The sequence below is a fragment of the Electrona antarctica genome, assembly GCF_951216825.1.
Source record: "Electrona antarctica genome assembly, contig: SUPER_24_unloc_2, whole genome shotgun sequence".
In the NCBI taxonomy this organism is placed as follows: domain Eukaryota; kingdom Metazoa; phylum Chordata; class Actinopteri; order Myctophiformes; family Myctophidae; genus Electrona; species Electrona antarctica.
The window spans coordinates 259,322-276,506 of record NW_027638774.1 but is presented as its reverse complement, the minus strand read 5'-3'; the positions used below and the strand labels follow the sequence as shown (position 1 = coordinate 276,506).

The 17,185-nt window shown below is 46.9% G+C and overlaps 1 protein-coding gene across 1 annotated transcript; it reads right to left on the bottom strand.

Annotated features, from left to right (window-relative positions):
- Positions 1-581: 581 nt before the first annotated feature.
- On the bottom strand, positions 582-15,170 carry LOC306917719 (uncharacterized protein). Its single transcript, XM_079530620.1, has 5 exons — positions 14,960-15,170; positions 11,894-12,038; positions 4,417-4,515; positions 3,834-4,040; positions 582-2,369 (listed from the first exon to the last, which is right to left on the bottom strand). The coding sequence occupies exons 2-5, from the start codon at positions 12,000-12,002 to the stop codon at positions 706-708; spliced, it is 2,079 nt and encodes a 692-aa protein (XP_079386746.1). The 5' UTR covers positions 12,003-12,038; positions 14,960-15,170; the 3' UTR covers positions 582-705.
- Between the last annotated feature and the right edge of the window lie 2,015 nt (positions 15,171-17,185).

Genomic DNA, 17,185 nt, shown 5'->3' with positions numbered 1-17,185 from the left:
CTGCTATTTTTCAATAGCCAAAGCATAATGCTTAAAACACCAAAAGGGGTTCCCGTTCAGAATGGGCTTGGCCAATAAGATGGCGAATGTTCGATGCTAATAGGTAGCTAGTAGCCAAAAACCTCTGCGCGTTCCCGTATCATGGAGGAATAACTTCAAGGAGGCGCCTCCTAGCGGACAGGGGTTTTCCCAAATCCCTCAAATCACTGAATATAGCTTTAAATGACGATGATAGTTAAATAGAATCGTAACTGTGATGCATATGTGGCTTTGTTATGGTCCAAAGGTACATTATAAGATGTAGCGGACACCCCTGATCTACACAAACCCAGCAGCTTGTGAGCACTTTACTGCACCATCATATACTGCATATCAATGAACATAATTATTGCATGAATGTTAATGCATATGACTTGTTAAATACTGACAAATGTGGACACACACTGATGCTCATATTGTACTACCAGTAACCTATGAGCTGGAGGGAATAATGCAAGATAAAATAAAAATGAAATTCCATCATGTTGAATAGAAAATAACATCCATGATACACAAGATAGAAATTAAACTCCATCACAAGAAACTATTAATGGGTATTTTATTCTGTCATGTTGATATTGTCAGAATACACATGTAATTCCTCTGCTTTTGCATAAATCATCCTGGATTAGACTGACTGATCATTATGTCTTAAACTAAAGGCTTTTAGCCTGTATGAGTCTTCATGTGTGTTCTTAGATTAACCGCCTGAGTAAAGCATGTACCACAAACTGTACAAGAGAATGGCTTTTCACCTGTATGAATCCTCATGTGTTTTTTTAGATCACTAGTGTTAACACAGCCTTTACCACATTCTGTACAAGAGAATGGCCTTTCACCTGTATGAATCATCATGTGTGTTTTTAGACTAGCCGCCTGATTAAAGCATGTACCACATTCTGTACAAGAGAATGGCTTTTCACCTGTATGAATCCTCATGTGTCTTTTTAGATGACCCACCTGAGTAAAGCCTTTACCACATACTGTACAAGAAAATGGCTTTTGACCTGTATGAATCCTCATGTGTTTTTTTAGACTACCCGCCTGAGTAAAGCCTGTACCACAAACTGTACAAGAGAATGGCTTTTCACCTGTATGAATCCTCATGTGTTTTTTTAGATCACTAGTGTTAACACAGCCTTTACCACATTCTGTACAAGAGAATGGCTTTTCACCTGTATGAATCATCATGTGTGTTTTTAGATTACTTGTGTTAAGACAGCCTTTACCACATACTGTACAAGAGAATGGCTTTTCACCTGTATGAATCATCATGTGTGTTTTTAGATTACTTGTGTTAAGACAGCCTTTACCACATACTGTACAAGAGAATGGCTTTTCACCTGTATGAATCATCATGTGTGTTTTTAGATTACTCACCTGAGTAAAGCCTTTACCACAAACTGTACAAGAAAATGGCTTTTCGCCTGTATGAATCCTCATGTGTCTTTTTAGATGACCCACCTGAGTAAAGCCTTTACCACATACTGTACAAGAAAATGGCTTTTGACCTGTATGAATCCTCATGTGTTTTTTTAGACTACCCGCCTGAGTAAAGCCTGTACCACAAACTGTACAAGAGAATGGCCTTTCACCTGTATGAATCCTCATGTGTGTTTTTAGATTATGTGTGTCAACACAGCCTTTACCACATACTGTACACGAGAATGGCCTTTCACGCCTTTCACCTGTATGAATCATCATGTGTTTTTTTAGACTACCCGTCTGAGTAAAGCCTGTCCCACAAACTGTACAAGAGAATGGCTTTTCGCCTGTATGAATCCTCATGTGTGTTTTTAAAGTCCACTTTAGATTAAACATTTTTCCACATTCTGTACAATTAAAACTTTTCTTCCCTGTGTGACTCCTCATGGAGTCCGTTTGTTTCGATGATTTCAGGTCCTGGGACAGTTTGCGCTGTCCTCCCACATTTTGTGTGTTTTGTGATTGCAGTGTGTTTAAAGCCGAGTGATCTCCCCTAGTCTCCTCCCACTCATCACTGTCTTCAGTGTCACATTCAGAACAGTGTGAAGAGAGGAGCTGGTTGTCAATGGTTGATTGTGATGTTCCACAGTCCTCTACATCAGCTTGTGTTTTTATGTGTACAGTTGAGGTGCCGGCTACAGGCTCTGTCTCTCTGTTTTCATCATCTTCTGCACTTTTCACTGCTAGTAATATCAACACTGCTCCACCAGCCTCTTCTGGTCTTTGAAGTAAGTCCTCTTGTTCCTCTTTCATCTCTGGAGCTTGTGGTTCCTCCTGGACCAGACTGGAGCTCCTCTCCTCTTCATGTGGAACCTCTTCTTTACACACAGGAACGTGCAGAAAGTCTACAAAAAAACAAATACAATGTGTTATGACCCTTATGGTCTAGGAGCAAAGGCCCTGCAAAATATTCAAAAAGAAGGACAACCAGATTAGCTTGTAGAGTGGCTATTTTCGGTGTGGGACCCCGTGATATGACAAAGGATATATTTGGCTTTACACTTCAGGCTTATTTTGTCTTATGGCAGCGTTGCTCGCTGAAAGTATCTGACCTACAAGCAAGCTCGCAGTGCATTGTGATGAGACACGCTGTGGACTTTCTTTCAGCAGAGTGACACTGTCGTCAGAACTTCTTCAGTACCGTCATGACGAGGTAAGGCAACAAAGGTGTAAGAACGAGACGCCATATTATCGATTGTAGCATATTTGTCATTTACACTTAAATGCCTCATTTTGAATGATGTTGATATGGCGCTGCACTAGTATAGCCTTTGTGTTATTGATATGTTTGTGGTCTGGCGGCTGGGGTTTTGTGAGGCGTGTTACCTTGCATGACTTGGATGTTTCCACAAACACTGCTTGCAAATTATGACTCATTAATTCACACCCGATTGCGTTCCTTTAAGTAGCCTACTACACCCGGGGTGAGCATGTTTTTTAGGGGCTTGCGTTCTTGTATTCTTGCATTCTTGTTATCGAACCTCTCCTGCGTGCTCAGATCAGCCAACGCAGGGAAGCTGGAAGTACATTCACTATTAACTATTCACAAAATTGAACCATATAGCCTGCTATAGGCTACAGCTAAACGCAGCAACTCACTGTATATATTTATATATTATATTTTTTGTACTTGATTGGGTTTCGACTATAGTGCAATTAAAAAAGCCTCCTGTGGATAGGTGCTGAAAAATAGCACTCGTGCAATATACACTTTAAGCAATGCATCTGGTTCGTCCAATGTGATTGTGATGTCCATGTCAAATTAACGGACAGAACATAACAGCAATTCCTACATTGCAGCTACTTGCAATGTGTTGTGAGCTTGTGGATTGACTATTTCAGGCAACTGTTCCGCCCACAATATACTGTAGGTATACTAGGGTTCAAATGGTTAAACCTCAAATGAAGAAGCTGATTAAAAGCCAGTCAGAGATCTGTCATCTTACACAGTTCAGACTCACAGAGCCATTTCTAGACACCTCGTCTTCTACAGAGACACACCATGAAAATCTGTTTGAGACCTACTTACTGTAAAGAAAATCACATGGTGAACTTATATTGTCAAGTTTACTTTCTCATTGCATTTGTGCAAAATATGATGTTGCTTTTGTTTATGGTAATAAGAAAATAATCTTTCTAAATTAAATTTGAGAGATATTCCAATGATGGAGTTTCATATTGGCATATTATCAGTGTCCTGATATATTTTGCCATTGTTATTGTAGTGAAAATAACTTTAAATAAGACATTGTGGCAGCCCGACAGAACAGAAAATCGGAGGAGAAAAAGGAAGAGCACATGAAACTTACTGAGGTGTTGGTGGTCTTCAGGTTCCTGTTTAATAGAAATGTCTTCAGGTTCCTGTTTAATAGAAATGTCTTCAGGTTCCTGTTTAATAGAAATGTCTTCAGGTTCCTGTTTAATAGAAACGTCTTCAGGTTCCTGTTTAATAGAAACGTCCGTGGCTGAGTCTGGAGAGTTCATCTTCACCTGCAGTCTGGACTCCACACACTGGTCTGAAATGCAGCAAGTGAATAAGGAATTTAATAACCGGAGACCTAGTGGAGAATACTAATAACAATAATAATATTATTGTTATTAGTATTCTCCACTAGGTCTCCAGTAACCTCGCCTCACCAGGCTTTCCACCACCTCGGAGGAAAGCCTGGTCTCCGTTTCAAAAATCAGTATGATCCGGTCGGGAGCGGATGATATTGTTACATCATGTAAAGTCAGGAACAATCAAACGGAACTTCCTTTTCCCTCAAACCGGAAGAATAACAATAAAAAAAATCGGTTTGAGGGAAAAGGAAGTTGTCGTTGTTCGGTTGCAGCAACAGCTGTTGTTATGTGACAATGAACACCTTGAAGCTGGAAAAGAGAGAGACTTACTGAGGTCTGGCTGCTCTTCAGGTTCCTCCTGTTTCACTGAAACAGGTCTGGCTGGGTCTGGAGAATTCATCTGAGCCTGCTGTCTGGACTTCTCTGAGTCTGGAAAGAAACCATTGAAATCCCAGAGGAGTTTAGGATTAACTAAAACCAGAAACTGCTCTGAGCTTAATAATAATAACATAATTTATTTTTGTCGTGGATGTACGTAATGTATATTTATAAATCTGATCCGGTTCATTTCCGCAGGGGCGTAACTAGCGTGACGCAGACAAAGCAACTGCGTTGGGGCTCAGTAGCAAGGGGGGCGACACACGGCCGCCCAACCGTGCTGTCGGTAAAATAAAATTATAAATACTGTGGAGTCTCACGGGGAGACCGCCAGCCAGGTAAGAGCCACCGCAACAGAGAGAGACAGACAGAGGGAGACAGAGAGTGACGGACGCGGCTGGGCGCGGTGATTGACGCTCGTTATGTCCCCAATCACGTCCTACGCCACCCCGACCTGTCACCGCTGAGAGGCGGGCCGGAAACCTTCAAATATGAGCGCCGCTCTCTCACTCCTGTTCTGTCCTCTCATCAAGCGGCACGGGCTAACGCTGGCGGTAAGTGAGAACCCGAACATTACTCTACACATTCCTGTCTAACACTAGACTGACAAGTAACCCTCTCTCTCTCGTCCACAACAGGCATATGCACGGGGCTTCGCATAAAGAGCGCCTCTCTAAGGCGCTGCGCTAGGAGCGCAAAGTACAAGGATATAGGATCTAAGGAAGAACAGGCAGCCAGCCAAGGAAAGGAGGAGCCAAAGGAGGCCACTCACTCACTTGCCTCCGACTGGAGCGAGAGTGACTGTCAGCCCCTATAGAGCACCCCCCTCCCCGAGCGGAGGTTTACCGTTATTTTCACTGAACTGAATTATCACACCGCTGAGGCGGTTTATCCCAGGCTCACTCTGTTGAGACGGTCCCCCTCCCCCGGACCCCCGAGGGAGAAGGAAAGAGGACCTAAAGACTGTTTGAGTTATTATCTGAACGTGACCTGTAGTGAGCGTTTGTTTTCCGTTATCCTTGAAAGCTGTAGAATTACCTGAACAAATAAAAACTTTAGGCCTAGAGCCCCCTTACACCCGCTCTCCTGTGTCTTGGTTTGGGACAGATGCTACAAGTGGTGGAGAATGTGGGTAGTGCATCTGATCCTCACCAATAACGCCAACATGATGGAACAGGCCCTGACAGCGCTGCTTAAAAGCCATGCAGAATTACAGAAAGCCATGGGCGAGTTCGTAGGGCGCTCACGCCAAGACGCAGAGGGCAGCCGGGCACCAGCGCATGTGTTAACCAAACTGTCCCACACAGATGATGTACAGGCCTATTTAGAGCTCTTCGAGCGTACCGCGGCCAGAGAGAAATGGCCAGTGATCGACTGGGGTTATATTATAGCGCCCTTCCTCACGGGAGAAGCACAACGAGTCTGCGGAGATTTAAAAATAGCAGACGCGCGGGACTACACTAAACTAAAAGAAGCCATTTTAGCGATAGAGGGACACAGCCTGCCCGCCCGTGCCCAACGCTTCCATAACTGGAACTATCAGACCAACCAACCGCCCCGTCCACAGATAGCGGGTCTAATGCGCCTCGCCAACCGCTGGCTAACATCAGGAGGTGGACCCGCCGCTGTGGACCGAGTGGTCATAGACTATTGTACCCGTGCATTGCCGCCAGAAGCCCGTAGGTATATCGCTCAGAGAAGCCCAACCACTGTAGACGAGCTTGTAGATCTGCTCGAAAGCAACCATGCGTGCAACGAAATGATGAGAGGCACCCGCCCCGAGAGCAACAAGGGGGGGGGGCGACGAACGCGGCGGCCGAGACAAGAAGAGGCCACCCGCCAACCAACAGGCCCCGTCCCGCTCCCGAAACCCCGGTCCGGAGCGCGGCGCCCGAGCACAGACCGAACGCCACTGCTATGTGTGTGGCAAATTGGACCACATTTCCTGGACCTGTCCCGACAGAGACCGCGACGTCTCTATGCCATCAGCCGGACCCCCCGACGAGGGTCGAGTCTGCCTACACAGCGGATCACCACGGACGGGACCCTCCCGCCTACCAGTCCGGGTCGACGGCACCGACACTCACGCCCTCTTGGACTCGGGCAGCGTGGTGTCCCTAGTGAGAGGCGACCTGGCCGGCGAACCGCTCGAGGACACCGTCCCGGTCACGTGCGTGCACGGCGACCTGCGTCGCTACCCGATGTGTAGACTCCGTGTCCAGACCCCCCGAGGAGAAGCCTTCGTGGAAGCCGGCATCGTCCCGAACCTCCCGGTACCACTGCTGATTGGCTCCGAGAGCGTCCTCTTCCAGCGATACTGGGACACGAGTGGGACCGCGAGCCCGCGGCGCCGTAGGAGACGCCGCCGCCGACCCCCGAGTGACCCACGCAATGTCGCTTGCCCCGCCTTCCGCCCCGCCTCAGACGAGCCGAGGACGGACAGCAGCCCCGCGGAGGGCGCCGCTAACGAGAGCGAGGAACACGATGACGCGCCAATGCCCGCCCCGGGGGACGAGTCCGAAGATCCCTTTGCCGAGTTCCCCCGACCTGAACACGAACCACCACCCCGAGTCGGCGAGTTCGCCACCATGCAATGGGAAGACATCAATCTGGCCCAGGCGCGCCAGCAGATCAGCAGCATCGACGGTGAACCAGCAGAGGGGGTGAGTGAACCAATAAGTCTCCCTTATTTCTTGGTGAAGCGGGGTTTAATCTATAGAGCGGTGAAGGATAGAACGGGGGACGTCATCGAACAGCTCCTTGTCCCGAAGTCGTATATCTCTAGAGTGTTGCTCCTCGCCCATACCCACCAGCTAGGTGCCCATCTAGCCGTACAGAAAACGTATGATCGCATACTGGCACGTTTTTACTGGCCGGGCGTAAAGCGCGCTACCGAGGATTATTGCCGGAGCTGTCACGAGTGCCAGCTCAACGCTCCCCGCCCGGTACAACGGAACCCGTTGGTACCACTGCCCATAATAGACATTCCTTTCTCACGGCTAGCGATGGACATAGTAGGACCCCTGCCTAAGTCCGCACGCGGACACAGATACATCCTAGTGATACTAGACTACGCCACGCGATACCCAGAGGCCATCCCACTACGCACGGCCTCAGCCAAAGTCATAGCGCGTGAGCTTTTTATGTACTTCACCAGAGTGGGCGTCGCTACGGAGCTACTGTCGGATCAAGGTACTTGCTTTATGTCCCGTATACTCTCCTCCCTGTATAAATGGCTGAACATAAAGCGGATTCGCACCTCCGCCTATCACCCACAGACTGACGGCCTGGTGGAGCGTTTCAATCGCACATTGAAAAAGATGTTAAAGAAACTGGCCGAGGTAGACGGAAAGGACTGGGATCAGTTAATCCCGTACGTCCTCTTCGCCATCCGCGAGGTGCCGCAGGCCTCCACCGGGTTCTCCCCATTCGAGCTAGTGTACGGGAGAAGCCCCCGGGGGTTATTGGATATAGCCAAAGAAACATGGGAAAGCCAGCCATCCCCACACCGGAGCGTCATAGACCATGTAGAGCAGCTACAAGAACGCGCCCGAAAAATATGGCCACTAGTCCGAGAACACATGCAGAAAGCACAGCGAGACCAGTGTAAAGTCTACAATAGAGGGACCGTTAGAAGAGAGCTGCAGCCGGGGGAGAAGGTGTTAGTGTTGGTGCCTACGTCAGAGTGTAAATTCCTCGCCAAATGGCAAGGCCCCTTCGAGGTGATAGAGAAGATCGGGCCAGTGAACTACAAACTCAGCCAGCCTGGCAAAAGAAAGGGCCACCAGATCTACCATATTAACCTGTTGAAAAAATGGCACGCCGCCGCCGAGCTCCCAACGGCGCAGGCTCTGCTCTCTCTCTCTCTCCCGCAGGGACCGCCCCCAGTGCCGACCGGCGAGGAGCTCTCACCTCCTCAGCGGCAGGATCTCACTGAGCTCCTCCTGCGGAACGCTGACGTGTTCTCGGAGCTGCCGGGCCGCACGCACCTAGTCGAGCGCGACATGCCGACGACCCCCGGTAAGATCGTGAGGCAACGACCCTACCGCATCCCCGAGTCCCGGAGGGTCGCCATAAAGGAAGAGGTAGCAATGATGTTAAAACTCGGAGTCATAGAGGAGTCCCACAGCCCGTGGTCGAGCCCGATTGTCCTGGTTCCCAAACCGGACGGCTCTATAAGGTTCTGTAATGACTTTCGTAAAGTGAACGAAATAACTGCCTTTGATGCTTATCCCATGGCTAGGATCGACGAGATGCTGGAACAGCTGGGGCCCGCCCGGTTCATGTCCACCCTGGACCTCACCAAGGGCTACTGGCAAATCCCCCTCGCCGCCTCCGCCAGGCCGAAGACAGCCTTCTCTACGCCAGAGGGACTATTCCAATACACCGTACTCCCGTTCGGCGTACATGGAGCGCCGGCCACGTTTCAAAGGCTGATGGACCGCGTCCTGAGACCACACCGAGACTACGCGTCAGCGTATCTGGACGACGTGGTCATCCACAGCGCCACCTGGCCGCAGCACCTGGTACACGTCGAGAGAGTATTGGAAGCACTGAGGAGCGCTGGACTCACCGCTAATGCCAAGAAATGCCGCCTCGGCCTGGCGGAGACAAACTACTTGGGATACACGGTGGGACGAGGCTGTGTGAAGCCACAGACCAGGAAGGTGGAAAAAATCAGAGACTGGCCACAACCACGCACTAAAAAACAGGTGAAATCGTTTTTAGGCCTGATCTCCTACTACCAGAAATTTATTAAAAATTATTCTTCTGTTGCAGCCCCACTGTATGATCTGACGCGGCAGAGAAACCCCAACACTGTAAAATGGACCCCGGAAACACAGAACGCGTTTGAAGCTTTGAAATCGGTGTTATGTGAGGAGCCTGTGTTGGTCAGCCCTGATTTTAACAAACCCTTTACTCTCCACACAGACGCCTCCGGCACCGGCCTCGGCGCCGTGCTAGCCCAAGTCATTGACGGGGATGAACACCCCGTCACCTACGCCAGCAGAAAGCTGCTAAAGCACGAGCGTAATTACACAACGGTGGAGAAGGAATGCCTCGCCATCCGATGGGCCATCCACCACCTCAGATATTATTTATGGGGCCGCGATTTCACATTGATCACAGATCACGCCCCGCTGAAATGGATGGCAACAAATAAAGACAGAAACGACCGAGTGACCAGGTGGTTCCTGGAACTCCAAAACTACCACTTCAAAGTGGAGCACCGCCCCGGTAAACAGATGGCACACGCCGATGCACTCTCAAGAATGTATGAGGAGGAAAGCCAGGTAGTTCCCCGCCCGAGCGTGAAACAAAGGGGGGGAGTGTGTGGAGTCTCACGGGGAGACCGCCAGCCAGGTAAGAGCCACCGCAACAGAGAGAGACAGACAGAGGGAGACAGAGAGCGACGGACGCGGCTGGGCGCGGTGATTGACGCTCGTTATGTCCCCAATCACGTCCTACGCCACCCCGACCTGTCACCGCTGAGAGGCGGGCCGGAAACCTTCAAATATGAGCGCCGCTCTCTCACTCCTGTTCTGTCCTCTCATCAAGCGGCACGGGCTAACGCTGGCGGTAAGTGAGAACCCGAACATTACTCTACACATTCCTGTCTAACACTAGACTGACAAGTAACCCTCTCTCTCTCGTCCACAACAGGCATATGCACGGGGCTTCGCATAAAGAGCGCCTCTCTAAGGCGCTGCGCTAGGAGCGCAAAGTACAAGGATATAGGATCTAAGGAAGAACAGGCAGCCAGCCAAGGAAAGGAGGAGCCAAAGGAGGCCACTCACTCACTTGCCTCCGACTGGAGCGAGAGTGACTGTCAGCCCCTATAGAGCACCCCCCTCCCCGAGCGGAGGTTTACCGTTATTTTCACTGAACTGAATTATCACACCGCTGAGGCGGTTTATCCCAGGCTCACTCTGTTGAGACGGTCCCCCTCCCCCGGACCCCCGAGGGAGAAGGAAAGAGGACCTAAAGACTGTTTGAGTTATTATCTGAACGTGACCTGTAGTGAGCGTTTGTTTTCCGTTATCCTTGAAAGCTGTAGAATTACCTGAACAAATAAAAACTTTAGGCCTAGAGCCCCCTTACACCCGCTCTCCTGTGTCTTGGTTTGGGACAGATGCTACAATACATACAGAGATGCAATAACAGTTGAGTTGACCAACGTTTGGCGGAGCCTGATGGTGGCTGCTGCTAGCACACAGCCACACACCATAGGCACACACGTGCCTCGCCTCCCAATTACAACAGCTCTGGTGGAGAATAACATGAAGTCAGAAGTGGCGAGTGTGCAGTGGGCTCTCCCGAGTCCAGACTGGATGCTGCTGCTCTGTTCACAAATCCAAACTACTGTACAGTGCCCCGCTGTTTATAAACCAAAACGCAGACCGCGCAAGGGAGGGTGGTGTCTGGTTAGGGCTGACCCAAAAAAATCGATTAATCGACATTCGATCGATACGCACGGGAGTCGATCTTGAAATAATAAATCAAATAGCCTCCTCCGTCCTCACGTTTTAATTAACAAGGAGGTCAACAATTGCAGCTACAGTCATTGCCACCACGACCACTGTGGTGGAAAAATAATGTGCCACGTTATGCAAAGTTGGCACCTATATAGCGAAGAGGATTCTATCCATCCCTGATTCCCTGCCACTATACAACCCCTTCGGAGCGCATCTTCTCCAAAGTGGGATTTATTGTCTCTTTTCTGCACTAATATAAGTACGGTAACTAACTATAATATGCCTGGGTGCTGTGCGAACAGTGAATAATTATATAGTTTCTTACCTCGTGGCTCGTGCTGGTTTGAAGAAAGAAGAATTATAGGCCTAATCCAATAATTATAATCCAAGGTTTGTTTGTCTGGAGAATGGAGATCCAACACTATGTCATATTATTAAAGTAAGTAAACTTTAAGAGCTGGTCAGTGAGAAGCTGCTCCGCTCTGCTAATTGATCTGACCTATAAACATCCGATCGTTGTTTTATTTATTTTAAGCCTAATTCATTGTGCGTCACTGCTTGCCTTTTGTTTCGAAGCGTTGATCTTCAAAAGCGTGATCGAAGGTCAGCCCTATGTCTGGTGCTGACCAGCGTGCGTGGGGGCCTACTGATGTCTAGTTACGCTGCTGCATTTCCAGTTGTATCTGTCGCTTAGCAACCTAAAGCCATTGATACGTTGGCGAAGAGCGCCATCTATGGTAAACCACTGAAAAGAACATTGAATGTAAAGCACCGTCTTTGGCAGTTCCGCATAAATAAAAATAGCCGTTGTTGGCAGTCAATGTTTGTGCAGCAGCCACCCAAATGTAAAATAGACGTGGGCCGTGAGAGATTTCGGCAGATTGTCGCTATGGAAGCGATTAAATGTGCAATAGCTCACATGTTTAACTAGCCGTAAATAAAACGGTACATACCCATCCTGTACAACTTTACTACGGGTTGGAGCTTTGCATCAAACAGTCCATGTCGCTGGTCCATCTCCCGCTGTTCCTCTGACCGTGCTGAATATATTTTGGAGGCCATCTCTCCTGATGGCGTGAGATCTCCTCCTGTGGTGCTCTGTGGAAATCACCAACAGAAAATAATGTTTTAGTTCAATTAATCTGCACTATGAAAATAAGAAAGACAATGGTAAATAAAAGGCCACACATTCATTCGGCAAACTAAAGGCTCGCTTCTGCCTCAATTAAAATGGCTGCTTAGGGACAATATGATATTTTAAAGAACGTGCCCACTGGACCGAAAGTGAAAACATTGACCAAAAATAGCAAATCTACAAGCTCGGGTTAAGTTGTGACGTGTTGTGAGCTTGTAGATCGGCTATTTTAGGTTTGGGAGTCCATATATTAGGTTTGGTGGTCCAAGTATAAAGGGTTTAGTGGTTAAACTGAAGTGACATTGATACATTCCAAATATTAAAGTATTCTGCAGCACCACTGGACTTGTGTCACGGCACCACACTGGACTAGTCACTGTAGGTTCATAATTCATATTTTTCATTCAATACGTACACATGTTTCATTAAATAAAATAACCAATTGATCAGCCTCTAAGCTGCATCTGCGCATGCACGTGATGTCGTTAAAACATAGCAACTCTGCACACCCGTTGTTAAGTGAGTGGTGCAACTCTGTGTGGGGGTCCCCGGAAGTTCCTGGCCCCCAGGAAACCGGCCAGGGTGCCGGCCCGGTTCCGGCGAGCCGCCCTGCATCCAAAACGGTCGAGAAATGACAGTTACCATGTAAGGGGTCCCTGGGGGGTCCCCGGAACATCCAGACCCCCAGGAACTTACTGTAGCCGAGTGATACTCAAACTCTGGCCCGCGGGCCACTTCCGGCCCGCGGTGCAATTTTGACTGGCCCACCAATCCACTGTGCTTAATGTCCTGATTGTCACGTATCCAACACACTTTAAACTGAGCAAATTGGAGAGAGATAATGGCCAAAACGTCTTGGCCATTTCTTGGCCTTTCTCTAGAAAGACTGCTGTGTCGATACAGTAGCACCATGAAATATATGGGTTGACAAACACGCCTCTGTTTAACGTTGGGAGCGTTCGGAAATACCGCACCTGAGTGCGGCTGCGCAACATTGACACTTGGTTGTGAAAACCAACCAAAAGCTATTTTTGTGCTCGGACACAGCCAGCCAGGGACAGACCCAGGGACCCAGATAGCTGTCTAAAATCAACAGCACACCACTGTTTGCACTTTGAACCTCGTTGCTTTATAGCAAATATGCAAAGCCATGTTGACGTGCCATTCACAGGCATGTCCATTACGTGGCGCGACCCTCCCATAGACATGCAAATGCAACGCCTTTGTGTTCAAGGAGAGCCAGGGGGTGGGGTTCAGTGGGAGAAGGTGACTGGTGAAGGTATTTAATTTGATGCGTGCTCAGCCGTTTCGTACATTAGTACATCAGTACATTACCTCTTAAGGGCACTAATTACACCGCATGTACTGTTGAACGTCTGTTTTCTAGTGTACAAAGAGTAAAAAGTGGACACAAAACTACAATGACAACATCTCGCCTAAATAGTCTGTGTCTCCTAGCGTTTGAGAGAGATTTAACTGAAGGTCTGAATAATAATCGCCAATATATAATAATATAATTAAGTAACGCCAGCCAGCGGGTAAATTGAACCACCCCCTTTATCTAGAAAACTAGACTAGACTGTGTTGCCATGTGACCTTAAATCTAGTAAGCATCCATCATTTACACCTGGCTGTGAAGTTGGGAAGCACATGGGGAAAGTAGAAAACAATCTTTTGCACAAAAAACTGTTTTTTCTCGGTCAAAGTAAAATGTAGACATCATGTAAAATGACTGTTATACAAAGCAAACTGTACATAGGTCTAGAATGTAATATCATACACGTTGATGATTTGCCAATAGATAGAACCATGTGAATCATTTAGCAAATAAATTGTCTGAAGTAGCTTATTCTAGTCATTGTTTTCTAAAATGGTGGATGTGGGAAAAATGAACCAATGTCTGGGGGTAAATTGAGTCAATGGGAATCACTATTCATATATTAAGTCTTTGCTACTCAAATTATACTGAATGACCTTTAATTTGAATGTACATACTCATTTAAGAGAAGTTTGCAATATTGTATTAACAATATTGCAAATATAAGGTTCTGAATAACACACTATATTTAATTGTCTTAATATTGTTTAAATAATAAATAAACAAATAAGACTATTTGCAAAAGGGAGAACAGTTATATTATTATCGATAAGTGAATACATTATCTGTTCAAGTTTAAGCTTTTAACATTAAAATATCATGTGGTTCAACTTAACCCTCGACTTGGATCAACTTACCCCTTACCTGGGGCAAATTGAGCCACATGACCACTTTTTTTTAAAAAGGTCATATTTTCATGGCCCTTTGTCATAGATGCTTACTCATCATTTCAATTGATAGAAGACATCATGAAATATGGGTAGATCATTGGATTTTACTGCCATCTCATTTTGCCTTGCTTCCAGGACAACTTAAGCAAAAAGTAGTTCATCTTACCCCGTTCTCCCCTAACTAGTTTTGATTGATTGATTGAAAAATGTATTAACAGTTTGCAGAATTACAGTACATTTCAAGCACAAACTCAATACAAAGGCTGTTAACTGTGAGTGGACGACCCAATTAAGCATTACACTTGTTTCCAATAGGGTCCACCATGTTCAAATCATCAAAAACATTTAGAGACATACAAATAGACACTTCTATATAGACAAAGGACAGAACAGGAATTCATCATAAAGGAGGTAAAAAGGGAAAATAAACATATACAGTGAGGGAAAAAAAGGGGTGGGCGGTGGGGAGAAAGGAGAAAAGAATACCTGTTTTTTACTGGGGTAACTACTGGTTGTTTATGATCACATTTACAAGCAAGCAGAGAAATACGATTGATATTCCATCTTAGGAAGTCAAACAAAGACAAGCGAATGAAGCACAACGTGAATAGTTTACCTGCTGTGTTTCAGTGGTTGAGCTGCTAACAAACGTCCTCCTGCTGCTTAACGACCACACTGTTTTGAAACGACACGTTTTTACTTTTCTTTGTTTGTTAAAGTGTCAACAGCAGGTCCCCCACTTCCCGAAATGTAAAAGTGTGCATCAAAATGCCACCGCGCAGTCAACACACCGCCATGTTGTTTTCACAACTGCATTGTGGGTAACGGTGTTCTTCTTCTTCTTTCTTTGATTTCCGGCTGTGTGGACGCCGCGAGGCGTATTACAAAGGTATTACTGCTCTCTACAGGTTGGGAATATAATGTCTCCTTTGGCATCCTCAGTGAATCATTACAGTGCCCACCCGAACTTTCCCCTTACTGATATTTGTCTCCACCAGGCCGAAGGCATGGGGAGAGAGTATGTTTTGCACTCCGTCCGTCCGTCCGTGTGTCCGTCCGTGTGTCCGTCCGTCCGTCTGTGAACAGCTAATCTCTGGCACCGTTGGCTTGATCGCAGCCATACACTGCACACACACTCCCTGAAAGCCAGAGCTGAACCTCTGCCCCAAAGTTTTCACATTGGCCTGTTATAGCGCCACCAGGAGGCCGCTTTGTGCAAAACAAATGTTTGGACAGTACACCTACAGATTTTGTCCAAACATTACGCAAATTGGTACACAGTCTCTCTACAGCCATTCAACGAAACGGGTCTTTCAGATTTTTCAGACTCCATCCTGATTGGCTAAGATTGGCTTCCAAAGTTCGCAGGAGTGCTCCGTTTCAAACAAAATGCTGCAAATCATGAACACATGGTGTGATTTCCGTGGAATTTTGCACGCACATTTCCACTAGGTCGAGGAAGAAATGCCACTTGAATATTTTCAACTCAGCCTCATGGTGGCGCTATAACTGGCCAATTTGTGTTTTACCTATAACTGCACCGATCTGTGTAAAACCATGTATGCACACTCCCTAGAGGCCAAGGAAAAACCTTTGCCTGGAATTTTTCACATCTGCTCTTTATAGCGCCACCAGGAGGCCGACATATGTAAAACACATTTTCTAATATTACTCCTTCAGATTTTATCTAAATTTCACGCAAATCGGTACACATGCTCTCCCTCCATAGTCATGTGATTTGTTTGATTTCTCATAATTATCCATCCTGATTGGCTACGATTGGCTTCTAAAGTTTTCAGGAGTAGCCTGTTTTGTACCCGTTTTATACAAATCGCCACAACTCCTCAACGCAGCGTCCGATTGCGGTGAAACTGTGCATGCCTATTCCCACTACTAGGCTGAGGAAGAAATGCCACTTGACAGTTTTTAAATCAGCCTCATGGTGGCGCTACAACAGGCCAAGTCGCATCACACACACACACACACACACACACACACACACACACACACACACACACACACACACAAATAAACATGTTTATATTACTCCTAAACATTTTGCCAAACATCACACACAATCCTATCCTCCTGGTGGAGACCTGTGCCCAGAAGGGCACTTTTTCTAGTTCGGTTCTATTTTTCAGCCGCATTTGGCTGAGTCAGGGTACACCCCTCTCTCAATGTGTTGTCCAGTTCTTCAGCACTTATGTCTTCCACATTCAAAAATATCTTTGCTGCTTCCAGCACCATCTTTATGTAACCCCTAGAGGGAGGCAGAGATTAAGTGACAGGGGTATTTAAAGCCTTCTGAGCAGGCAGGTAGCAGGTCCGAAAGCTGTGGGGCCTCACAACACTGCCGGTAGCGCGTATATAGGGCCCAATCCCAATTGCCTCCCTCAAGCCCTGAGCCCTGAACCCTCATTGACTTTAGTGACGTCAGCTGTAAGTGCTTGAGGGTGAGAGGTTGCAAGGGCGCCTCCAAATTGTTGTGAAAGAAATGGGACAGCACTTTGAAGATGAGTCCGCCATTCATGACACTTTGCATCACTTTATAAAAACTGTCCTTATTCACAGTCAGTGCCTACCTACATGCTTGGCCTATTTATACATGTCTATCACGTCTATTTTGGTATTTAAGCTGATTGTTGTATTATTAGTTTCATAAATACACTTTCCTGTGTGATAGGGGTTGTAATATTCATATATAATAATATTCATTATAAATTACATTTCCATATTCTTTTACTTTGCTCATTAGTCATTTCTCATCATGTTTCCCTTATTATTATTATTGTTGGTCAATGAAAGCCTTCAAAATGTACGCGACATTGTCTTCAGCTAG